This window comes from Stegostoma tigrinum, chromosome 6 (assembly GCF_030684315.1).
Source record: "Stegostoma tigrinum isolate sSteTig4 chromosome 6, sSteTig4.hap1, whole genome shotgun sequence".
Taxonomy (NCBI): Eukaryota; Metazoa; Chordata; class Chondrichthyes; order Orectolobiformes; family Stegostomatidae; genus Stegostoma; species Stegostoma tigrinum.
In genome coordinates, this window is record NC_081359.1 from 52,921,959 (window position 1) to 52,949,218 (window position 27,260).

The window sequence follows — 27,260 nt, forward strand, 5'->3', positions numbered from 1 at the left end:
ATTCAAAATAATTCTTACCAGTAACCACACATGCCACAAACAAAGCAAAATTTATTTGAATTGGAATGTTTTTAATAATAGCTGTATTTGCTTTTCATTTTTAAAGAAAAATACCCAGAATGATATAATTATTCCGATCAATAAAAGTGATTACTTAAACATCATGGACTTTGGCAAACTTAAATACTTTCAATGTAGATCAGGTCACTGATATCCACTGACTTCTGTTGCACATAACTAAACACACACTTACTTTGTTAAGAGATGAGCAAATATTTGTGCTGCTTAACAAACATGATTTCATTTAACTCAAAAGACAAGACAGACTTGCATTTATATAGCATCACATGACTACCAGACATCTCAAATGTCTAGCGAGTTTTGAGAAGATTTGAATCTCAAATGTCTCACAATCAATCCAATACTTTTGGAGATGATGGATGTGTCGACAAGACTCAAGCTTGTAACAAGGAAAATACTCATAAGAAGCTGCACTTTCCCATATGTATCAGAAACCAAGATAATAAAGATCAATGTGAGAAAGTAGAAGCTTTGAAATGTGGGTGCGGAGACCATAAAATCAGACAGTATAGGAGAGAATGTTATGACACTTCAAGTGCTCATCAATGTATTTTTTAAAGGACATTAGGTTTCTGCCTAAACTACCTCCCAGGCAGTACATTCCAGACTGCATCAGCCTCTAAGTGGAAAAGGTTTTCCTCAATCCCTTCTCATCCACCTACCTTTCATTTTAAAATATGTCCCCTTGTTATTGATCCTTTGATTTGGAGGAACAGCTGCTTCCTATTCATTCTGTCCAAGACCCTTATCAAAGCAGAAGTGGAAGCAAGCCACTCGGCCAATTGAGTCCACACTCCAAAAAGTGACTCACCCAGACCTAACCTCCTAACTTATCGTTATAACCCTGCATTTCCAATGGCTGCTCCACCTAGCCTACGCATCCAAGGACTCATTGGCCCATTTAGCATGGTTAATCCACCTAAGCTGCACATCTCTGAACTGTGGAAGGAAACTGGAGCGTCCCGAGAAAACCCACACAGATACAGAGAGAATGTGCAAATTCCACACAGTCACACAAGGCTGGAATCAAGCCTGAATCCCTGGCATTGTGAAGCAGCCGTGTTAACCAATGGGCCACTGCGCTGCCGCCAAAAGTAGATAATCTGATATACTTCTATCAGGTACCCCTCAACCTTCTGTGCTCCAAAGAAAACAACAAGAGCTTCTCCAGCCTCACCTCATAGCTGAAATACTCCATCCCAGGCAACATCTCCTTTGCACCCCAACTCGTGCAACCACATCTTTCCTATAGCATAGTGATCAGAACTGCGCACAGTACTCCAACTGTGGCCCACCAAAGTTCTGCACAGCTCCAACATGACCTCCCTGCTCTTATAATCAATGTGATGACTGATGATGGCAAGCATTGCATATACTTTCATAACTACCCCGCTAACCTATCCTGTCACCTTCACGGATCTGTGGACAAGCACCCCAAGATCCCTTTGTTCCTGATATTCCTACTGCCTTGCCATTCATTGAGGATGCCTTTGTTTTGTTCCTTCTTCCAAAGTGCATCACTTCACATTTATCAAAGTTAAATTCCATGTTCCACTCATCTACTCAATCATTTATATCCTCCTGTAAGGTAATACCTTCCTATTATCCAATAACCACTGGACCAACCTTTAACCAATCATCCACAAACTTACTTACCATCCCTCTCATGTTTTCATCCATATCATTTATAAGCATCACAAACAATGACAGAACAAACTGCACACTGGGCACCAGTCACACAAACAGCCTTCTAGCATCATCCTCTGTCTCCCATCACTAAGCCAATTTTGGATCCACCATGCCAAGTTAACCTGGAATCCCATGAGTTTTTACCTTCATTATCAGTTTCCCACGTGTGGCCTGTCAAAAGTCTTGCTGCAGTCAAGATAAACTGCGTCAACTGCCCTACCTTCATCCAAACACTTTGTCACTTCTTTGAAAAATTCCACTACATTTGTTAACCACGATCTCCCTCTGACCAAGCTCAGCTGACTATTCATGATCAAACTTTGTCTCTCCAAACAAAGATGCAACATCTCCTGTCCTGAACACCTACCAGAAGTAAGCAAGGCACATTGTATCTCACATGCACAAAGCAGTTCCTAAGGAACAGAATATGATTGATCAAATGTTGGGTATTGTGAACTGGTAATGTGAATAAACATGACACAGAGGTCAAAGCTATCATGTCACAAGCCAACTAACTAGAATGGATGAAGGGTCTAGGCCCGAAATGTCAGCTTTTGTGCTCCTGAGATGCTGCTTGGCCTGCTGTGTTCATCCAGCTTCACACTTTATTAACTAGAATGTGTAGACACTCAGGTGATACATTCCAGAGAACTCAAGTGAATGGAGGATGTGAAACCAAAACACTTTGCAAAGTACAAGACTATATTCCTTAGGCCAAACATGGTAAAATATCATTCACTTGTCTTTAATAACAATAGGCACTAAGTACCAGGCACTAAGCAAATATTCTTTGCTAAATCAAAACGCAGGTGAAATCTAACCACTATCCAAACTTCAATTTGTTTCTTCACTATGTAAACCAAACTTTTCTTTTCTCCATGCAAAGACACTTCCCCCTTTCTTTTTGAAATCTAATATTTTCCCCCATTCCGCCCTTGCTGCCATTTGCTCTTGTGCCTCTCTTTTAAGATTTTACATTACTCTTTATCGCCTCCTTTCTTCCAATTCAAGTGCTGCAGCTGCAATTGTATCTTGGATAAATCATAGCTCGAATTAGCTGAATTAACCTTTGCTTCTTTATATTTCAAATGCTGTGTTACTGCATCAAATATTTCTGCATCGTAGTCTCCACATTTATGTCTAACTTCAATGCTATTAACCTAACCTTTATCAATTGTTGCATATCACTCGAGAATAAAATTTTATTTAGGATAGATGAGACCACCAATTATTATGATCTCAGTACACGTCAGTAACGTGTATAATTTTTTTTAAGAATCTGAAAATTTGCATATGTCTAAAAGAATGAGATTACCAGGTTCACCGTTTAAATTAAAATAATTTTACTAAATAAAATTCAAAGAACATGAATATGAATAACTTCACTCTTAGCATCACCCCCATTATCCAAATATTAAAAGTACAACTCATCTTGTAAACCAAAATTAACTCAAATTGCCTTCTCTCATTTGACATGTACCCAGACAAACTCAAGTCATCAGTCAATCTCTTTTTGAAAGAAGAGTTTGGAGTTGGAGGATGAGATCTTGAAATGTAACATTTTGTGTAGGTTATGAAGGCTTTCAATTTAATTTTTAACTTTGATTTGCTTTTTAAGTTTTGGTTGTATCGATTAATTCTCACTTTTATTTAAACAAAGAAGAGAATTTGTTAACTCTACATTAAACCAGTTCAATTTCATTGTCATTTCTACTTTGTAAGACAATTATGTTTTGAACTGCCTCCTTTAATTCAAATTAAAATGAAGTTGCGTGGAGAAGGGGATGTGAATGTCAATAAAATCTGCTCAAAGACAAGCCCATCAGACCTGGTTGTCATGAAAGCAGGGATCCAGGCCAAGACTTCTTATTTTTAATTTAACTTATTTTTCTAATCAACTTGTTCAGAGATGTTATGACAAACCTCTGGAGCAGGTGGGACTCAAATCCACGCCCAGTCCAAGGGTAAGGACACAACCATTGTACCACAAGAGTAATGTCTGACTTTTAACAGTGTGTGTACAGGCTCAAACTTTGACAGAGTGAGAGAGTCAGAAAATAGTCCCTACTATCCACACCAACCATATTCCCAAACTAAACAAGGCCCACCTGCCTGCTTGGCCCATATCCCTTCACCTTTCCTATTCATTTACTTAGCCAATAGTTTTAAATGTTGTAACTATACCTGCGTGAACTTGTTCTCATAGTTCATTAAAACTACTCTGTGTAAAAAGTTTGCCCTTCATGTCCTTTTTAAATGTCTCTCCTCTCAACTTGAAAATATGCCCTCTAGTTTTGAACTCCCCCACCTTAGGGAAAAGACCTTTCTTATTCACCTTACCTATGCCCATCATGGTTTTATAATCTTCTGTAAGATCACTCCTCATCTTCTATACTCCAGGAAAGATAGTCCCAGCTTATCCAGCCTATTTTTATAACTCAAACTCTCCATTCCTGCAACATCCTGGGAAATCTTTTCTGAACCCTCTCCAGTTTAATAATGTCCTTTCTATAACAGGGCAACCAGAACTTCACACAGTACTCCAGAAGTTTTTGAATTGGCTCAGTCATTTTGTTCCAGTTAACTAAGTTTTAATTCTAGTGTCATAGCCATGTTCTAAAAACTAAATAAATTATTTGTTAAAGCTGACTGAGAAGCGGTACAAAAGACAGGAGCTGACCACTTCCTGTCACCCTGTTGTAAAACCAGCTTTGAGATCTGAAAGGTTAAGTTTTTTACTTTATCTACAGATGCTAATTGATCTACAGTATTGCCAATGTCCTGTAAAACTCAACACTGGCATTCCATTTCCAAAACTCAAAAGGTCTGAGCCATGAAGGCAAGTGTGCTAAACATTTTCTTAACCATCCTGTCTACCTGTGAAACAAATTTCAAAAAATGAGTTTTGGGAACAAAGACTCATGACACATGCTGCTATGCCCTGCACAGGGGACAACAGTTTTGGATTAATCCTGAAGGAAAGTGTTGGTTAGGACAAATCCCTATTCAAAGAAATAATGCTTGTGGAGAGTAAACGGCCAACTAGTCCCAAAGGGTACCTTACTATGGGAATTCCATTTAAACATGCACTGGGCACTGAGTGAAGGAACTTTGTCTAAAAGGATACTGAAAGATTCACCCTGCTGCTGAAGCTGGGGCAAGCTTGGGACTTCATATATTTTTGCAAAATCACAGTGCAAATACATAAACATCACACGGAGTTTAAAAAAAACCAAAACAACTGTGGATGGTGGAAATCTAAAACAAAAACTGAAATTGCTGGAAAATCTCATGTCTGGCACCATCAGTGGAGAGAAATCTGAGTTACTGTTTCAGGCCCAGTCACCTTTCTTCAGAGTTTCGGTTGTTTCAAAACATATATAGCAAACACTTTTTCTGCAACTCAGTACATCAATTTTCCAAAAAAATGCTGGCAACACTGTAGATCAATTGGCATCTATAGATAAAGTAAAAAGATTAATCTTTTAGATTTCAAAGCTTGTTTCACAACAAGGTGACAGGAAGTAGTCAGCTCCTCTCTTTTATACTGCTTCTCAGTCAGCTTGAACAAATAATCTATTTAGTTTTCAGAACATGGTTATGACACTAGAATTAAAACTTAGTTAACTGGATCAAAATCACTGAGCCAATTCAAAAACTTCCTTGAAAGAAAGAAGCACTTTATTACCTACAACGTTGACAGAAGTAATAAAAACTAGACATAAATCAGAAACAGATAATAAGCTTAAAAGAAAGAGGGAAGAATTTTATATAGACAGGAAGGTAAAGGTAGTTTTAATTTAATGTTTTTAGAATCCTTGAGTTGCAGTATTTACCTTGCCCTCATCCCTCTCTAGTCTTAGGGAAGCTGGTATCTGGGAGCTTTCAAAGATTATGGACTTATGGATTAAATGAGAGTAATCAGCCATAATTGCTGCCTGTTGCCCTATGTTCCTCAATGAGTACAATTTGGAAAGAGAATGGAGTTTCTGAAACCACTGAGGAGAATTATCTCAACAAAGTTTTCAAAGATGGTTTCAACTTTAAATTCTTGTACCCAATTTGGTCAAGGTATTCATCTTCTAGGGTAGCCTGGTGAGACCAGTTTCTTGAGGTTATGGAATTTTCACCCCGTATGTCCCTGGAACTAACTGGTATGCAGTTAAAATAGACCTTTTGCTGGCCTGATTTTGGTAGCTATTTCGTCACCCTGCTCTGTAACATCAACGTCCAACAATGGACTTAAGTTGCTGTACTAAATATGTTAAAACAAATTCAAGTCTTCTGATTATTCGTCAGAAGACAGATAAAATTTTAATGTCTTTTGCGAAGTAAACTCAGCAATAGTATATTCCAATATAACTGTGTTAATTAAATGCCTCTAGAGATTTGAAACTAATTAGATAGTAAATTAGTAGACTTCTAAATTTGCTGCTGAATGATTTAGTATCTTGCATCCTCCAACAGAACAGACTGCAAGTCACAACCTAATTCCATAGCCAAATTCAGGCAATGTAACTCAGCCAACTTGACTGAGCACAACAGTGAGTTCTAAATTTTAACAACTTTTACTGTAACTCCTCCCTCATCTTCAATCTTTCTTTCCCCTTGATCATAGTTTCCCCGGACACAAAACATTTCCTGGAATGCAAAGGCTAGAAATTTGAATAATAAAACACCGAAAATCTAGAAAATAAAGGTCATTTGAAGGGAGAAATTACTGTGACAAGTTGCATATTTTTAAGTTTTTAGCTTTTATTCCATGAGCAGCCACAAACATATCTTCTCCAGTTAATTCAGGCAAGACTGACAAATCAAGCCTATGGGTTCCACATCAAGATATGACTTCAAAATATGATTCCAGCTTAATGTTGCAGCTACTAAGAGTTTTACCCAAAATTTTTAAAACTTTTAAATAAACAAATCAGGATTTTCAGACTAAGGTGCTGTAAAAAACAACTTTGTCTGGCTGTCTGGATAAGATTAGAAATAGAACATTAGCTTTGAAATAATACAACTATACCTGAGAATTTCCCTTTCTGAAAAAAATGTAGCACAAGCCTCCACTTCTCCTACCATCCACAAGTAATTGAGTCCTAGTTTTGATGAGCAAGATTTCACTTTGAAACAATAAGTATCCACAAACACTGCAACCAAAAAGCCACCAACTTTATCATTATCAATTGTGAAGAGGAACTTTTTTTTGTTTTAAAAGTTACCATGCATATCCTGAAAGCAGGAAGATCATCTGTTCATCACAAACATTTCAATCATAAAATCAACGCAGCTTTTATACTGAAGAACCACATACTGGAAGGATTTACCATTACAGCTATCACTTCTATAGCCATTGCAAAATTTATACTACAGGACAATTTCAACAGTGTGCAGCTTTTCAATTGGGCTGTACAAATTCATGTGTGTTAAAATCAAAAACTTCAGGCAACACTTGTGGAAGCAAAATTGAACTAACTTTTCAAGTCCAAAGTCTCTTCTTCAGATCCATGACAATAGGCTGGTGTTTCAATTCCACATTAATCAATCAATCAACTAAACCCAAAATCCACCAGCTGTCATACTGGGACCTGAATCCTTGTTTCCAAATATTAGCCTGGACCTCTTGATTATGATTGCAACAGTATTACCACTATGCCAGTGCCTCCTTACAGCATTAATACTTTGAGTGTCTTTACCATGGAAAAAAACACTGCCCAGATCCTGGTGACAGGATGCAATTGCGGCTTATGTGTTGATGTGGTAAGAGGCAGCATTGCGCAGGTTGTCTGTTTCGAGCTGATGCAACACCAAGATCAGAAAAAAGTACAAAGGATACATCGGGAAGTGAAAATGAAAACTGCAGAGGCACAATTTTCTAGTCTTCGATAGACTCTGGAAGCTGCAAATGGACGACAAATTTGCAAACGTTACATCCAAGGGAAAAAGGGTGTAAAGAGAAGCTCAGCAATTATACGCCGGTCAGTTTAAATTTGGTGGTGGTGAAGCTTGTAGACACAGCAGGAATAAGTTGGCCAAATACTGCTTTCAGGAAAGCCTGTGTGGATGTGTCAAAGGCAAACCATGTTTAATTAACTTATAGTTTATTGACAAGGCAACAGAGAAGGCTGATGAGATGTACATGGATTCCAAAAAGCATTTGGTATAGCGAGCACAAAAGACTTATGACAAAGGACTATGTTGTGAAACATAGGGGACAGTAGCTACATAGATACAAAACTGGCCAAATAAAACAGACAGCGATAGTTGACACACATTTTCAATACTAGATGAAGATTTGTCAAGACCTCGACTCACCTGATTATATATTAATGAAGTGAATTTATGGCACAGGCCATAATTTAAAAACCTGTGGATTTTTCTAAATTCTGAATAATTGTGAGCTGGATAAAAAGGAATTTAAGCACATGGATTTGTGTTCCACTTAAAAGAGTAGAGTCATGTTCTATTAAGAAACGAACAATTAGAAAAATAGGATCAGACACAGGTGAACTTGACAAGCTAGAGCCATGGTGTCCACACTGCTTGCAATGTTGCCAGTCCAGAGAATTTTGTTTTTGTTTTTGTTTTTGGAGTTAAATTAGTTAAAAGCATTCAGTGAACTCTGCAGGCTGTAAAACCAATTTACTTCATCAGGCCAAAGAGGAAATTATAAATAAGAATACTTTGTACAAAAAGTCAAATAAAAAGATAGCTCAGGGCAGGCAACATCATGGAGATGTGTAGATCTAAAGAGGTTTCTCTGGTTTCAATTTACCTACATGCTTGCTGCAAGAAGCATTGGTTGAATTTTGCAGCTGGAGGAGAGCTAAATCAGAAATGTTTTTGTTCACTAATGTCCTTTCAGGGAGGAAATCTGTCATAGAAACATAGAAACTTAGAAAATTGGTGCAGCAGAATGTCATTTGGCCCTTCAACCCGAATCATCATTTGATATGATCATGGCTGATCATGCATTCTTAGTATCTCATTTCCATTTTCTATTCATATCCCTTGATCCCTTTAGCCGCAAGGACCAAATCCAGCTCCCTCTTGAATATATCTGATGAACTAGCCCCCCCCAAGAGCTTCCTGTAGCAGAAAATTCCACAGGTTCACAAATCTCTGAATCAAGAAATTCTTCCTCATCTCAGTCCTGTATGGCTTACCCATTATTCTTAGGCTGTGGCCCTGAGCTCTGGGCATCCCCAAGATTGGGAACATTCTTCCTGAATAAAGCCTATCCAGTCTCTTCAGGATTTTATGAGATCCCCCCTTCATTCTTCTAAATTCCAGCAAGTACAAGCCACTCGATCCAGTCTTTCCCCATATGTCAGTCCTGCAAGCCTGAGAGTCAGCCTGATGAACCTTCGCTGCACTCCCTTAACAGCAAAAAAGTCGTTCCTCAGACAAGGAAACCAATACGGCACACAACACTCAAGGTGTGGCCTCACCAAGGCCGCATATTACAGCCGCAAGGCATACTTACTCAGATACTCAAATCCTCTCACTATGAAGACTAGCGTGCCATTAGCTTTCCTCACTGCCTGCTGTACCTGCATGCCAGCCTTCAACAACTGTTCCACCATGACACCGGGGTCTTGTTGCACCTCACCTTTTCATAAGCTGCCACCAGTCAGATAATCATCTGCCTTCCTGGTTTTGTCACCAAACTGGACAATCTCACATTTATCCACATTGTGTTGCAATTGCCAAGTATCTGCCCACTCAGCTAGTCTGTCCACGTCACCCCGCAACCTCTTAGCATTCTCCTCACTGCATAACCGTACGCTGGGCAGCAGTGTATCTGCAAATTTGAAGATATGGCTTTCAATTTCTTCAACCAAATCATTAATATATATTGTGAACAGCTGGGGTCCCAGCACCAAACCCTGTTGGATGCCACACATCACTGCCTGCCACTTTGAAAAGAACCTGTTTATCCCAACTTTGATTCCTGTCCACCAACCAGTTCTCTACTCATATCAACACATTACCTCTGATACCATGAACTTTAACTTTCCTTACTAATCTCTTCTGTGGAACATTGTCAAAAGCCTTTTGAATATCCAAAAACATGACATCTACTGATTCAACCTTGTCCACTTTACTGGTCACATCCTCAAAAAAATTCCAGAAGATTTGTCAAGTGTGATTTCGCTGTAGCGAATCCATGCAGACCTGGACCAATTCTGTCACCACTTCTCAAATGCATGGTTATTACATCCTTAATAGTTAACTCCAGCATTTTCCCCACCACTGATGTCAGGCTAACTGGCCTATAATTCTGTTGTCTCCCTGTTTTCTCTCTTCCTCCTTTTTTAAAAGAGTGGGGTTACATTAACTAACCTCCAGTCCATTGGAACTCTTCCCAAGTCTACAGATGGAAAATAATCATCAATGCATCAGCTATTTCTAGGTCCACTTCCTTAGGTACTCTAAGATATACAGGATCAGGCCCTGGGACTTATTGGGTTTTAATCACATCAATTTCCCTATTACTATTTCCTCCATAATGCTCAACCCTGTCTCCCCTAGCATATCCTGGAGGTTATTTGCGTCCTCTTTAGTGAGAACAGATCCAAAGTATTTGTTAAGTTGGTCTGCCATCTCATCATTCACCAATATGAATTCATCTGATTCTAACTGCAAGGGACTTAGACTTGTCTTCACCAGTCTTTTTCTCTTCACATATCTATGGAAGCTTTTGCAGTCAGTTTTTACGTTTCCTGCAAGTTTATTTCCATGTTCTTTTGCCCCTTCCAAATTAAACCCTTTGTCCTCCCCTGCTGAATTTTAAATTTCTCCCAGTCCTCATGTTTGCTGCTTTTTCTGGCCAATTTATATGCCTCCTTTTTGGCTTTAACATTATCCCAGATTTACCTTGTTAGCTGTGGTTGAACCACCTTACCTACCTTCCAGCCAGATAGGGATGCAGAATTGTTGAAATTCATCCACACGTTCTTATCCACCGTCAACTCCATAAGTATCCTTGGCCAGCTTATCCTAGCTCATGCATGCCTCATACCAAAGTTAGATTTCTTTAAGTTCAGGACTCTAGTAGTTTCAGCCTTAATTGTATCAGTCACCATCATAAGTGAAGAATTCCACCATATTATGGTCATTGTTCTTGCACCACAATATTGTTAATTAATCCTCTCTCACTACACAATACCCCATCTAGGATGGTGAGCTCTCTAATTGGATTCTCAAATTACTGGTCAAGGAAAACATCCCTCACAGGTTCCAAGAAGTCCTCTATCACATTGCTACCAGTTCAGATAGTCCAATCAATATGTAAATTGAAGTCACCCTTAGTAACTCATGTATCCTTACTGCATGCATCTCTAATTTCCTTTTTGATACAATCCCCAAACTCTCAACTACTGTTTGGTGGTCTGTACATGACTCCCACTAAGGTCTTTTTCCCTTGGGTGTTCTGCAGCTCCACCCATACAGATTCTACATCATCCAAGCTAACATCCCCCCTTTTGCTACTGTGTTAATCTCCTCCTTAACCAGCAATGCTATCCCACCTCTCTTTCCATCTGTCTTTCCTAAAAGTTGAATAACTCTAGACTGTTGAGTTACCATCGCTGGTTGCACTGGAGCTAAGTCTCCATGATCCCAATTACATCATATCCAATAATAATTGTCTACGCAGTTAATTTATCCTACTTAATATAAATGATCCTTGCATTGAGGCACAGAGCCTTCAGGATCATTTCTTTGACATTTATTGCCCTTACTCACCAGGTCCGGCCCACATGGGACTCCAGATATACACCAATGTGGTGATCTCAGCTGCCTTCTGCAATAATCTAGCAATGTTCTATCAATCATTACACATTTCAACAAAGAAGTGAAACAGTGTAGAACACCTGGCATCAACCGAGGCACCAGAAACAACAACAGGAAAAACCACCCCAGTCAACCTGCAAAGTCCTCCTGACTAACATCTGGGCATTTGTGCCAAAATTGCGACAGCTGCCTCATAGAATTACCAAACAACAGCCTGACATATTCACACTAACTGAATCATGCCTTAGAGATAATGTCCCAGACACCATCATTAACATCCCTGGATATGTCCTGCACCACCAACAGAACAGACCCAACAGAGGTGGCAGCAGCACATTATACATTCAGGACGGTGTTGCCCTGTGAGTCCTCAACATTGACTCCTGACCTTATGAAATCTCATAGCATCAGATTAAACATGGGCAAGGAAACCTCCTGATGATTACCAGGTACCATGCTGCTTCAGCTGATGAATCAGTACTCATCCATATTGAACAGCACTGACAGTGGCAAGGACACAAAACGTACTCTGTGCAGGGGATGTCAATGTGCACTACCAAAGATGCTCAGCAGCAACATCACTGATCAAACTGGTTGGTTTCTGAAAGGACATAGCTGCTAGACTGGGTCTGCAGCAGATAATGAGGGAAGAAACTCATGGGAAAAACATGCTCATCCTCACCAGTATACCAATGACAGATGCATCCATGGTGGTAGCAGTAAGAGTGACCACCATGAAGAAGTCCTGCCTTCACACTGAGAATACCCTCCATTGTGTTGCATGGGATTATGGGACAGACTTCAAATAGGCCTAGCAACTCAAGGCTAGATGTCAATGAGGCACTGTGGCCATCAACAACAGGAGAATCATGCTCCAACACAAACTACTTCATGGCCTGGCACATCCCCTACTCGACTATTACTATCAATCCAGGGATCAACTCTGTTTCAATGGAGGAGTGCAGGAGGGCATACCAGAAGCAATCCCTGGGATACGCAAAAATGAGATGTCAACTTGAAGCAACCAAATAGGACTACTTGCATGCTAACCAGTAAAAGCAACAAGTGATAGATAGAGCTAAGCTCTTACTCAACCAGGACATTGGATTTAAGCTGTGCTCTCTGGAGTCTTGAATGATAGTGGGCAATTAAACAACTTGCTGGAGGAGGAGGCCCCATAAACATCGCCATCTTCAATTACAGAAGAACCCAGCACACCAGTGCAAAAGATAAGCTTGAAGCATTCACAAAATTTTCAACCAGAAATACCAAGGGGATGATCCCTTTCCTCCAATGTCCCCAGCATCACAATGCCAGTCTTCTGCCAACTTGATTCACTCCATGTGATGGTTGAAGACATTGCAAAGATTATGGGCCCAAGCAACATTCTGCCATTAGTACAGAAGGCTTGCTCTCCAGAACTTAACACTCCCCTAAACCAGGCAGCTGCAATACAGCTACAACAGTGGTATAAACTGAAAATGAGGAAAATTGTCCAGGTTTGCTCCATACACAAAAAGCAGAACAAATCCAACCCATCCAATTACACACCGTCGATCTACTTTCAGTCAGTCATCAATGAAGTGATGGAATGTGTCATCAATAGTGCTATCAAACAGCGCTGCCTCAGCAATAAGCTGCACAGTGACGCCCAGTTTGGGTTCCACTAGGGCTACTTACCTCCTAAGCTCTTTATTGCCTGCTTTTAAAGATGGACAAAGCTGAATTCCAGAGGTTAGCTGTGAGTGACAGCCCTTGACATCAAGGCCACATTTGATTGAGTATGGTATCAAGGCGTCCAAACAAAATTACATTCAATGGAACGGAGGGAAAACTGTCCATTTGTTGGGTACAGAAAAAGACACTTGCAGTTGTTGGAGGTCAGACATTTCAGTTCTAGGGCACCACTGCAGTAGCTCCTCTGGGTCATGTCCTAGGCCCAACCATTTTCAGTTGCTTCAATGATCTTCCCTCCATGAGAAGATCAGAAGTGGGGAGATTCAACACAATTTGCAACTCATCAGGTACTGAAGCAATCCATGTCCAAATGCAACAAGAGCTGGACAATATCTAGGCTTGACAAGAGGCAAGTAACACTTGTGTCACACAAATGCCAGGCAATCACCATCTTCAATAAGCGACAATCTAATCACCAGCCCTTGACATTTAATGGTTCTATCAAAAATCTGGGGTTACCATTGACCAGAAACTGAACAGTGAATACAGTGGCTACTACAGCAGGCTAGGAATGCTGTGGTAAGTAACTCAACCCCTGACTCCCCAAAACCTGTCCATCATCTGCAAAGCACAAGTCAGGAGTGTAACAGGATATTCGACACTTGCCAGCATGAATGCACCTCCAACAACACAATAAATTTGACATCATCCAGGAAACAGCAGCACACTAGATTGGGGAAAAAAAACCAAACATCCACTCCCTCTACTACAGACACCCAGTAACACCAGTGTGTACTGTGTACAAAACACATTGCAAAAATTCGCCAATGATCCTTAACACTTTCCAAGCCAACAACCACTTCCAACTACAAGGACAGAGGCATCAGACACTTGGAAAAACCACCAGCTGCAAGTTCCTATTCAAGCCACTCTCCATCCTGACTTGGAAATATATCACCGTTTGTTCATGAAGATCCCAGAATTCCACTCCACACATCAATACGGATATAAGTATAGCATATCGGCTGCCAGCAGTTCAGGTAGACAGCTCACCTCCTTCTCTAAGGCAAATAGGAAGAAGCAAAAAGATGCTGGCTTGTCAGCGATCCCCAAACCACAAGTGAATAAGAATAAAATTCCTGAAAACCACTACCTATTTACCTGCTCAATATTTTTAGCACATACTAGTGGAAAAAGTAGGAATTGAACCTGAGCCTGTTGGCTCAAAGGTCGGGACACTGCTCCTGCACCATAATAGTGATCAGTGTAGTTGGGAGTGGGGTGAAAGAGGCCCACAGCAATGTTTGGTTGAGGCAGCTAAGAAAACTAGAGCTTAGAGAAGTTTGGAGGCAGCTTAGTAAAGATAGTTTTTTGACAAAAGACAAAACTGTTACCAGTATTTAGATCTGTAAGATTACTCAGGGGTCATGGGGAACTCTGCATTGGAAGAAAAGATTGCAGTGCCAAGAGGTAAGCAGTCAGAAGCAACTGAAGTCTAAGAGACTTTGAGAGAGTACACCAAGCCCAGGTATCCCAATGGGAAGTACTTGAATCACTTACAAAGCAGGCAGAATTTTAATGATATTTGGAGAGCCATGGTGCCACTAATTCCGGATAATATCTGTTTTGACACATCAGCCAGTCTTAAGTGCAATGTGTGGGGTGTTTGACCACAGTTTATCTGTGAACTCATATTTACTCACGTTAAGCTTAAACCTTAAAATCTAAGTTGTATGCATTATGACTAGGGCTCTTTTCCTTAACAAAGAGAAGTAAATTGATAAAGGCATTCAAAATTCTGAGTTGTCTGGATAATAAAGCACTTTGGGAAAAAATGTACCCACTGGTTAAAAGATCAAGAACAAGAAGGCACATACTTATGTCACTGGTAATAAAAGAAATGGAGACATGAGGAGAAACTTTCTTGTGCAGCAAGTAGCTGAGATCTGGAATGCACTGCCTGGAAGCATGATACAGGGATGTCCAATTCAGGTGTTCAAAAGAAAATTGAATTTTTAGTTTGATAGGTAGAATTTATATAGGGAGAAGACAGGAAATCAGCATTAGAGTAATTGTTCACTTGGAAAGCAAACGCAGGCATTGACAGGCTGTCCTTTTGTACTGTAACAATTCTGTGGCATAGAAATGTGACAAACAATTGCAATCTTAATGTGCAAGATTAAATGTTATGCTATAAAATGTTACATTTTAATCTTTCTGAAAAGTGTCACCAATGAAATAACTCTACTTCTATAGATTTCCAATCAGTTAAGCTGAATCAAAAGTTTCCAGTGTTAGCTTAGAAAAGACCCAAGTAGTAAAAGGTGTCCATCTCTTCTTCAAAATGGACTAAATATCAAGACAGGCAAGAGTAATTTAAACATAACAAAGTGGCATTTGTGAAAGATTATGACAGGGAAGATAAAAAAAAAGCAGACCAACAGTAAAGGTTCACAACATTATTATTGTTTGGAAATTTGGGGTCTAAAGTTGAAGAACACCGTGTGAATTTAGATTTGATTTATATTCCTTTCTGGCATGTTCAAAAGGAATAATCATTGTGTTTATTTCAATCTTGAGTCAAGCGTGATTCCTGGTTGTTTGAATTGCTGTTTATACGCATCTAAATCAGATCTTTAAAATCCTTCAAGAGAATAGTCCAGTGCATTTCTAATAAGGATGGCAGAGAGAAAAAAAAAGGTTGATCCCCAAGATCAAGGTATAATTTGACACAAGGAGACAGTCAGGAACAAATTCATTTAGAAAACAAGCAGTTTCTTCCAAAGGGAATTCAGATAGAAAATGACACAACAGCAGTGCTATTTAGCAGTCTCTTCTAAAACAATCAGGACAAAGAAAAAAAATTCCTCAGTGACTTAGATATTAGTAAGAAGAGCTCCAAAATCATTTATGGCTGGGCTCACTGAACAAGGACCTTCAAAGTGATACAATGTGACCCTTCACTGAGGTTTCATGATCTGTATGGTTGTTGTTGAGAGCGGAAGGGTTGAAACTTTATTTCTGATATCTGAAATAAGATGGTTTCAAATCATTATTGCATAATCTAATATTGTTAGGTTTTTTGTGTATAATAAACTTTGATATTCTTTTGTTAGAAGTATATTGGCAACGTCTCTAAAAGGGTTCACTGAAAACTACCACACTATATAAATGGCAAGAATAAAACTTAGGGTATATCAAACCAGGTTTTACTAAGATCTAACTTGCCTTGTGGTACTGTCAGCTGGAGCCACAACACACCACCAATCAAAAATTTTCTTTTGTTCATTCATGGGATATGGGCCTCACTGGGTTGGCCAGCATTTCTTACCTATCGCTAGGTGCCCTTGACAAGATGGTGGTGAGCTGCCTTACTGAATCACTGCAGTTTGTGTGGTATAATCCATATGCAATCAACAGTGCCATTAGGGAGGGAGCACCAGGATTTTGACAGTGAAATAATGATAATATATTTCCAAGTCGGGATAGTGAGTGACTTGGAAAGGAACTTTCAGGTGGTGGAGTTTCCACATATCTGCTGCCTTTGTCCTTCCAGATGGAAGTTGTCATGGATTTAGCAAGTACTGTGTTATGAACCTTGGCAAATTTCTTCAACACCACCTTCTAAACTCTGGGGTTGACAGAATGTTGTTTTAGTGCAAACATTAAAATAACCCCCATAAACTAAGAACATGATAAGTCTGCTCGCTCAAATGTCCTTCAGTTCATATTCTGTCGCCACTCAATAGCCAAATTCAGTTTCTTATTTGAAACAGCTCCTCACGATTCAATACTGGATTCTTTTTCCTTGAAAAAAATGGTTTCTCTTGCAAAAAAGGTATAATAATAATAATGTCTCCTTCCTCTCCCTTTACCTTTTCATAAACAGTTAAACAAAATTTCAAAGCAAATCCTGCCATCACTGCAGGACCTTTCCTTGCACCTTGGAAAATCATAATCAGCATTACATGTAAAAACAGAAATTTTATCTTTTATCTGGAATTGTGCCTTTATCACAAGATATCTATAAATTATCACAGCATTCCTAATTATCAATTTTTCTCATCTTTTCTCTTCATCATTATTTTATCACTATTGCCCATCACTCAATCAACAAAGTGAATCTATTCCAGAATGTCCACAATATGCCTGACAACTGTGCTATGATAACTGACGGCATATCCAAATGTTGGATGTGCCAAGTTTGAATACTGCATTGCTTAAGGATTCTTCGATTCAGTGAAATTTATGAGAACATAACATAAATGTGGAAGCAAAACTTGAGGAACATCATTTGAGACATAAAGGAAATTTTTTAAAAAAATGTTAAAATACACGCACAAAAATAACGCATAAAATGATAAAAGGTTTTAAATTTCATTTTATTCAGTGCTCAAAATACACTTTGTATTCATAATTTAACAGAATGATTTGTTACACATGGTAAATGTCCTCCGATTCCAAAATGAACAGTCACTACCAATGCACCAGTCTTAAGAAAAAGAATTTTACTAGATCGCTACATTTTATAAGCTGTCAATATAAAGGGCTTACTTAGGCAAGTTCCATTAATTCTAGGTAGTGTGTTGACATTGTTGAGCAGTTGTGAATTCAACTTTTCTAACATTGTTAGGAACGTTTTGATTTAACTAGTATTTAGAATGCTGGGGGACAAACAGTCTAGCTCAAACCCTTCTACAACAGGAAAAGAACAATTCTTAATTTTACAAGATAGTACCCTGCAGTTACAATTAGGAGAATAATGAGCACAGTGGTCAAGAAAGTCACCTCATTACCAAATGAATTTCAGCGGGCAAGATTTAGACAAAATGTGATAGCACACACTGGAAGTTGACTAAATCTACATTACAGTCAGAGGTGTGTCACAGCTTCCTTTATCCCGAGAACAACACATCACAAACCAACAGCCCTGCTGAGTTAACTGACCTCAGTTTGTGAATGGCTACAAATAATTCAGCACCCTGACCGATTGGAGAGGAAAATAAAGTCCACACTCATTATTGCTATCTAAGTCCTCCCTCTGGCTATGCATACCACCATCATTTGATGTCTTTCACAGCTGAATAATCTTCTGACACTCACACATAAACACACATGAGAACTCATTTGAGATAAAATCTACAGAGAAACAACAACTTTTCTACAAATGGGAAAAGCATTTAAGATATGAGATAGAAGAAAATTGGCAAGTGTCAGGGTTGGAAGTGGGGAGGGTGGGGGAGTTGACAATATTGTCAATAGACCTCAAACATAAAATAAAACGAACACTTTATATCAGAGTATTATTAACACTTGAAGATAGTGATTCAAAAGTGTTACTTACTTGCCATTTCAGAAGTTCATTGCAATATATTCTTGAAAAAAGTTACTACAAACACATGTAGGTATCATGAATACTTCACAAACCAAGTACCTATTTATTGAGGCTTTTTTTAAAAAATAAGTACCTGCTTTTCCTCTCAATCAAAATGGCCAAATAGGAAGCAGGCAAAGCAGCACCAAATCCCGCAGACCATATGTAGAATTTCCCAAGAAGTTTCCTAGATTTGGAGAAAAACAAAACCCAACAATTAAAACTAGTTTTATTAACTACATAATTCCCTGGCTTATCTGCATAACAATTATCTCAAATAAATAAAAATAAAGTACATACAAACTGAATATGCAAACTTCAACATTGCTGCTAACTGAAATTTTCTTCCTGTTAGGAATTTATTTACTGAATTGTAGTTTCTCCTTAATTCTGTAGCCAAAAGATAAGTATGACTCACTAAAATACACCAAATACTCATAAAATGCAGGGGTTTTTTTCAGGTCTGCCCATAAATAATTTGAGAAATGATAGAATGTCTTACTGTACTAAACTTATCAAGCAACACATGGAATATAACTCAATTCCATTTTCTACAATTAGTATCATAACAAAGGGCCATTCTGATAAACCTTGGCTTGCATTTGTCAGTCAGAATAGCAAGAATACAAAATTTCAAAGCAAACAATAATTCATACTGCACTATGGTGCTCACTGAGTGGCCCGAGATTTGCGATTGGTCAAGTCCTCACCACAGAGGGATGCACCAAGAAATCATTAATCCGCAATCTTATAGTTTCAAATCAAACCAGACAACTGAGATCAGTAAAGGCATCACAGCTGGGAAAGCAAGACAACAAAATGTGAGGCTGGATGAACACTGCAGGCCAAGCAGCATCTCAGGAGCACTGGGAAAGCATCAGGAAATGGCCAAACTCCAACTTTGGTTTAGTTGAAATAGGCACTAAACCTGAAGACATTCTTTCTGAATATAAATGAATGTATATTTAGCTTTTCAAAAACATAAGTGAAGCACAAAGAAAGCTCGACTAATGACAATAAAATGATTGATAGCATAATTATTCACAGTGTGGAGTTTGCACATTCGCCCTGTGTCTGCGTGGGTTTCCTTCGGGTGCTCCAGTTTCCTCCCAAAATCCAAAGATCTGCAGGTTATGTGGGTTGGCCATGCTAAATTGCCTGTAGTGTTCAGGGGTGCCTGCATTAGGGGGATGGTTCTGGGTGGGATGCTCTGACGGTTGGCGCGGACTTGTTGGGTCGAAGGGCCTGTTTCCAGACTGTAGGGATTCTATAATAATTAAACAGTCTGGAGTGCTTATTAAGTATTGCCTTATTTTGGAATCACCCCTCACGATAAACAGGATTTTTTTGAATTCTGCAAGAATGGACTAGTTAAGCACAGTCAATAATATCCATTTTGAGACTTCACCAGTCATTAGGAGTACAGCCTACATTCCTAGCATCACACCAGCAATTAAGCTCATACCACAATACTCATTCATGTGATATGCAGAACACCTTTCAGTTTGATGGTAGCACTCTGCTAACGGAGAGTAAAATTTGAGTTGTCACGGCTCAGCAGCAGCGCAAAATAGCTAGCTACACCTAAACCTCAAAGCTGGAGGCAAGGTGCCTCAGGGTCTGTCCACAATAGTGAGTGCGGTTTGGGAGAATGAACATCTGCTGTGAAAACAGGTTGGAGAACAACAGGCATAGGGAACATAAGGTCATGGAGCAAGAGCCAAGCAGTCTGCAAGGGAAGGGAAGACATGCCTGAATGAAGGGCACGATTGGCCTAAGTGAGAGGGATGGTTGGTATTCCAGAGGAGAAGAGCGCATATGAAAGTGCCAAAGGCACTGAAATAAGCATGCAAAGACTGCAGGATATTCAAGGGGACACAGCAAAGTGGGGTAGGTCATGTATGTGGGCACAGCAGGGGTGGGGAGCGAGGGTCAGTTTTCTGTGACATGAACACAGTTATTTCAGCCAGCATTTTTACATCTCCTTTGTATCGTGACCTTTTTTAAGAATCACATTTTAAATGGATGGTTACAATACCAGAAAGTTGCCAATGACCAAGATACTACGACATGGTGGCTCAGCAGTTAGCACCGCTGCCTCACAGTGCCAGGGGCCTGGGTTCGATTCCGCCCTCGGGGACTGTATGTGTGGAGTTTGCACATTCTCCCCTTCTCTGCATGGGTTTCCTCTGGGTGCTCAGGTTTCCTCCCGCAATCCAAAGATGTGCAGGTTAGGTGGATTGGCCATGCTAAATTGCCATAGTGTTCTGGGATATGTAGATTAGGGGGATGGGCCTGGAGGGATGGTCCGAGTGTCGGTGTGGACTTGTTGGGCTAAAGGGGCTGTTTCCAAACTATAGGGATTCTATGGTGATCTGTTCCACTTTTATGCTGTACTGTGATACCAGGTAAATTTTGTAATCTCCAGGGTTTCATCAAAAATTTGCAAGATGATCAGAATTACTAACAATGTCTTAAATACAAGTCACTCTAGTGTATTTTAACATTCACTCAGCTAAAAGTAGCAAACACAACCACAGGAATCAACCAAATCAAATTAAACTTCATTTGTCTAACTTAAAACGCGCTACTTCTGTTTTCTAAACAGACACACATCATAAAACCTAAGCTGCATTTAGCCTAGTGAAATGCTCAAGAAAATGTTCATTTAATATCACATGGCAAACAAGTTTGATGGGCACCATTTGGCTGTACTGGTCAAATCACAGTTTTAAAGTAGCAATTGCCTGTAATTGGTTGGACATATCAATGCACAGTCAGTACATAGAATAAAGCCTCTAACAATTTTAGGACAGACCCTACAAATCAATGCCCCCATCGGTTAGTGACCCCCTCACCTGAGGATACAGAAAAACATAATGTAGAAGCCACCATTTGCAGTCAAGAATGAGGTTGATTGGAGAATCTCTGGAAGCAGTTTGTGAACGTAGTAATCTAACTTCCGCCTTCGAAGAATGGCTGCAATCTGAAAGAAACATGGTAAGATTTCAATTTTGTAAAAGTGATAGAATGAACCTTGTTCCCAATTTCTATTTTTTTTAAATCAGGTTGTTTTGATCCTTCAATTTGCCTTCACAAAATTGTAGTTAACATTTTTAAAGTTCACAAAGTTTCACTTCCCTGCTATTCTTGCAGCCCAAGCCCAACATTATTTCCTTCAAAGATAACAAAGTGTAGAGCTGGATGAACACAGCAGGCCAAGCAGCATCTTAGGAGCAGCAAAGCTGACGTTTCGGGCCTAGACCCTTCATCAGAAATGGGTCTAGGCCCGAAACGTCAGCTTTCCTGCTCTTAAGATGCTGCTTGCCCTGCTGTGTTCATCCAGCTGTACACCTTGTTATCTTGGATTCTCCAGCATCTGCAGATCCTATTATCTCTATTTCCTTCAAAACTGTTCAATTTACTGTACAAATCAGTTTGTCTCAGCTTCCCACAACGTCACAGGTCGCATGCTCCTGATTCTTACAACTCACTCCAGAAAAAAAAACTTCCTTACATCCAAATTACACACTTTGTTTTCCAGAAGGAAAACAATCAATCAATCAGATGCCACAGAAAACATTACTGCACAAGGGGATATGATATCTGGATTGATACATTAGGTTGGTTAGGCGACTGGCTGACAGCAGAGAATGAGGATAAACGGGTCATTTTTCAGGCTGGCAAACAGTGAGTGCCAGAGATTACAGCTGAGGCCCAAACTATTTAGAATCTATATTAATGATATGGATAAAGAAATGGTACATTATTGTAGCCAGACGTGAGGACTATACACAAATAAGTCTGAATTTCATAAAAGGAAAGCAAGTTACGAGAAAAATACAAACAGTTTGCAAAGAGACATTGATGGATTACACGAGTAGACAGAAATTTGGAAAATGGAATACTACATAAGAAAATTTGAGGCTGGCTACTTCAGTAGCAAGAGTAGAAAAGCAGGTTATTATATAAATGTAGAGAGACTACAGAATGCTGCAGTACAGAAGGGCTGGGGATCCTTGTACATTAGTTACAAAAAGATAGCATGTAACTACAGCAAGTGCAACAAACTTTGTTTTAATTGGCATCTTATGAACCAACACTCTCGATAAACTGGTAAAAATTATCAACCTCAAATCCTGTGAATTTACTGTATTTATCATGATTCCCACATTGTCTGAGTAATCTGTTTAGAGTGTGAACAAGAAGACTCTTTGCCAGTAAGTTTTATTTAAGGCGAAGTTGCATTAATATTTAAGTGTTTAATGCTTAATGGTGTATGTACCCCCGCATTACATTTCAATTACATAGCGAGCGTTTTTACATCAATAATGCAGAACTCTTGATCAACTAGTACGCTCCTGGTCTCATAAGTGTCACTTGATAAAATGTTTGCTCTAATTCGTAAAGGAAATCGAATACGTGACTTTATCGCAAGGAGTTAGGAGTACAAAAATAAGGAAGTTTTGCCACAACAGTACAAGGCATTAGTGAGACCACACCTAGAATACTGTGTGTAATTTTGGTCACATAATTAAAAGACAGCCAAACTTGCATTAGAAGCTGCTCAGAAAAGATTCAGTAAGCTGTTTCCAGTTTGAGGGAATTGTTTTGTGAGGAAAAGTCAAACAGGTTGTACCTTTATTCACTGGAATCAAGAAAAATAATCTTATAAAAACATACAATGGGAAGACAATGGCCAGCGTTACTACTGTTGGACAACAAATCCAGAAACTCAGCTGACGTTCTGGGGATAACAAAGTGTGGAGCTGGATGAACACAGTAGGCCCAGCAGCATCTCAGGAGCACAAAAGCTGACGTTTCGGGCCTAGACCCTTCATCAGAGGGGGGGGGGATGGGGAGAGGGAACTGGAATAAATAGGGAGAGAGGGGGAGGCGGACCGAAGATGGCCAGAGGAGAAAAAGGGTGGAGAGGAGACAGACAAGTTAGAGAGGCGGGGATGGAGCCAGTAGAGGTGAGTGTAGGTGGGGAGGTAGGTTACGTGGAACAGTCCCTCTTCCGCACCTACACAGGCCCCAAACCTCACCTCTTCCTGCGTTACATTGATGACTGTATCGGCGCCGCCTCTTGCTCCCCAGAGGAGCTCGAACAGTTCATCTACTTTACCAACACCTTCCACCCCAACCTCAAGTTCACCTGGGCCATCTCCAACACATCCCTCACCTTCCTGGACCTCTCAGTCTCCATCTCAGGTAACCAGTTAGAAACTGACGTCCATTTCAAGCCCACCGACTCCCACCCACCCTCCTGCAAAAATTCCATCCCCTATTCCCAATTCCTCTGCCTCCGCCGCGCCTGCTCCCACGATGAGGCATTCCACTCCCGCATATCCCAGATGTCCACGTTCTTCAAGGACCGCAACTTTCCCCCCCACAGTGGTCGAGAACGCCCTTGACCGCGTCTCCTGCATTTCCCGCAACACATCCCTCACACCCCGCCCCCGCCACAACCACCCCCAGAGGATCCTCCTCGTTCTCACACACCACCCCACCAACCTCCGGATACAACACATCATCCTCTGACACTTCCGCCATCTACAATCCGACCCCACCACCCAAGACACTTTTCCATCACCACCCTTGTCTGCCTTCCGGAGAGACCACTCTCTCCACGACTCCCTTGTCCGCTCCACACTGCCCTCCAACCCCACCACACACTGCATCTTCCCCTGCAACCGCAGGAAGTGCTACACTTGCCCCCACACCACCTCCTTCACCCCTATCCCAGGCCCCAAGATGACCTTCCATATCAAGCAGATGTTCACCTGCACATCTGCCAATGTGGTATATTGTATCCATTGCACCCGGTGTGGCTTCCTCTACATGGGGGAAACCAAGCGGAGGCTTGGGGACCGCTTTGCAGAACACCTCCGCTCGGTTCGCAATAAACAACTGCACCTCCCAGTCGCAAGCCATTTCAACTCCCCCTCCCATTCCTCAGACAACATGTCCATCATGGGCCTCCTACAGTGCCACAATGATGCCACCCGAAGGTTGCAGGAACAGCAACTCATATTCCGCTTGGGAACCTTGCAGCCCAATGTTATCAATGTGGACTTCACCAGCTTCAAAATCTCCCCTTCTCCCACTGCATCCCAAAACCAGCCCAGTTCGTCCCCTCCCCCCACTGCATCACAAAACCAGCCCAGCTCGTCCCCTCCACGCACTGCATCCCAAAACCAGCCCAGCCTGTCTCTGCTTGCCTAACCTGTTCTTCCTCTCACCCATCCCTTCCTCCCACCTCAAGCCATACCTCCATTTCCTACCTACCACCTCATCCCACCTCCTTGACCTGTCCATCTTCCCTGGACTGACCTATCCCCTCCCTACCTATACTCTCCTCTCTACCTATCTTCTTTTCTCTCCATCTTCAGTCCGCCTCCCCCTCTCTCCCTATTTATTCCAGTTCCCTCTCCCCATCCCCCTCTCTGATGAAGGGTCTAGGCCCGAAACATCAGCTTTTGTGCTCCTGAGATGCTGCTGGGCCTGCTGTGTTCATCCAGCTCCACACTTTGTTATCTTGGATTCTCCAACATCTGCAGTTCCCATTATCACTGATGTTCTGGGGAGCTGCGTTCGAATACTGCCATGGCACTAGTGGAATCTAAATTCAATAAAAAAAAGTCTGGAATTAAGAAACGATTGACAATCATGAAACCATTAGCTGTTGTCAGAACAATCTGGCTCAGTAGTGTCTTTCAGGGAAGGAAATCTGCCATCCTTATTTGGTCTGACCCATATGATGCCAAACCCACAGCAATATGGTTGACTGTCAACTGCCTACTGAAATTGCTACTCAGTGACAGGCAATAAATGCCAGCCAGCAACACCCACATCCCACGTGTGAATAAAAAAGATATTCTGAGGGGATTTGACAGGATAGATGTAAAGAGGATGTTTCACCTCATGGAAGAATCTGAAGTTGGGAGAAACAAACAAAAGGGATCTCCAATTTGTGATAGAGGTGCAGAAGACTTCTCTCAGAAGATCTTTCTTGGTTTAAATTCTCTCCCCTCATTGAGCAGTGAAAGCTGGGCCAGTGAATATTTTCAAGGCAGTTAAACAGATTTTTCACTAACAAGGGAGTTAAGGACGATGGGTGTTTGGTGAAACAGGAAAAGGGAATTAGGAAACTGATGTCATGATCTTAGTGCATGGTACAAGCTTGAGGTGTGGAATAGCCTACCTATATTCATCTAGTTCTCACACTCACAAAACAAAAAAACTTCAAAACATGGAACATAAAACAGTACAGCATAGGAACAGGTCCTTTGGCTCACGTTGCTGTGCCAAACATGATGCCAAATCAAACTAAATCCTTTCTGTCTGCCCTTGGTCAATATCCCTTCATTCCCTGCATATTCATGTGCTAATCTAAAAGTCCTTTAAATATCCCTATTGTATCTGCCTCCATCACCATCCCTGGTAGCGTGTTTCAGACTTCTAAAAAACCTTGCCCTCCCGTCCCCTTTGAACTTTCTCTCTCTCACCTTATATGCATGTCACCTAGAATTAGACGTTTCAACTCCAAGAAAAAGATTCTGACTGTCCACCGTATCTACGTATCTCATAAATTTATAGACTCCTATCATCTCCCCACAGCCTCCACCACTCCAGAGAAAACAATATGAGTTTCTTTTAGCCTCTCCTGATAACTCATACCCTCTAATCCAGGCAATATCCTGGTAAAGAGATAATGGGAACTGCAGATGCTGGAGAATCCAAGATAACAAAGTGTGAAGCTGGATGAACACAGCAGGCCAAGCAGCATCTCAGGATGCTCCTGAGATGCTGCTTGGCCTGCTGTGTTCATCCAGCTTCACACTTTGTTATCAATATCCTGGTAAACCTCTCCAAAACCTCCACATCCTTCCTGTAATGTGGTGACCAGAATTGAATGTAATATTCTAAGTATGGCCTAACCAAAGTCTTATAAAGCAACAAAATGACACAATGGCTCTTGTACTCAATTCCCTGACCAATAAAGGTATGCATGCCATACACCTTCGTTACCACCCTATCTACTCGCATGGCCACCCTCAAGGAGCTATAGACTTGAGCCCCAAGTTCCCTTTTACATCAATGCCGTTCAGGGTCCTGCCATTAACTGCAACTGAATGTGCAAACTCCACACAGACAGTCGCCCGAGGCGTGAATCGAACCCGAGTCTCTGGCACTGTGAGGCTGCAGTGCTAACCACTGAGCCACCGCGCCGCCCTATTTGAGGTACCGCAATGAATTTCAAGAATTTGGAAACTAATAAGAGGTAAAGAATTTTCAGGATTGTTGTCCAGTTGTGAGACATGATTAAAAAGATGCCACATTTGATCTGCATCCAGTAGAGTTAGGCTCATTTAGCCAAACAGAATTAGGGCCTCAATAATGCAGCAACTCTGATTAGGCTGATTAGGACAGTGGGAGAAGCAATGTTGTAGAACTCCTGATGACCATTCAACATCCAGCACAGGACAAGGAACATCATTTAGACCCATTACTTCTACACCAGTTCTCTGTCAAAAACTCATTCTATTCCTGATGCTACTTCTTCCAACTGCAAGTGGTTTTACCTGTTCTTTTAAAAATTAATTTGTAATCACTCTATTAAATTGAGTCCTAGAGTCAT

At 40.6% G+C, this 27,260-nt stretch overlaps 1 protein-coding gene across 3 annotated transcripts in view; it reads right to left on the bottom strand.

Moving 5' to 3' along the window:
* Positions 1–27,260, bottom strand: part of tmem135 (transmembrane protein 135) — a 420,432-nt gene that overhangs the window by 384,825 nt on the left and 8,347 nt on the right. For all 3 annotated transcript variants that reach the window (XM_059646563.1, XM_048532215.2, XM_048532214.2), the window contains exons 2-3: positions 21,475–21,602; positions 18,711–18,803 (exon numbers count right to left, since the gene is read on the bottom strand). In XM_059646563.1, the coding sequence (XP_059502546.1) occupies positions 18,711–18,803; positions 21,475–21,602 (221 nt within the window). The remainder of the gene's footprint in view (positions 1–18,710; positions 18,804–21,474; positions 21,603–27,260) is intronic.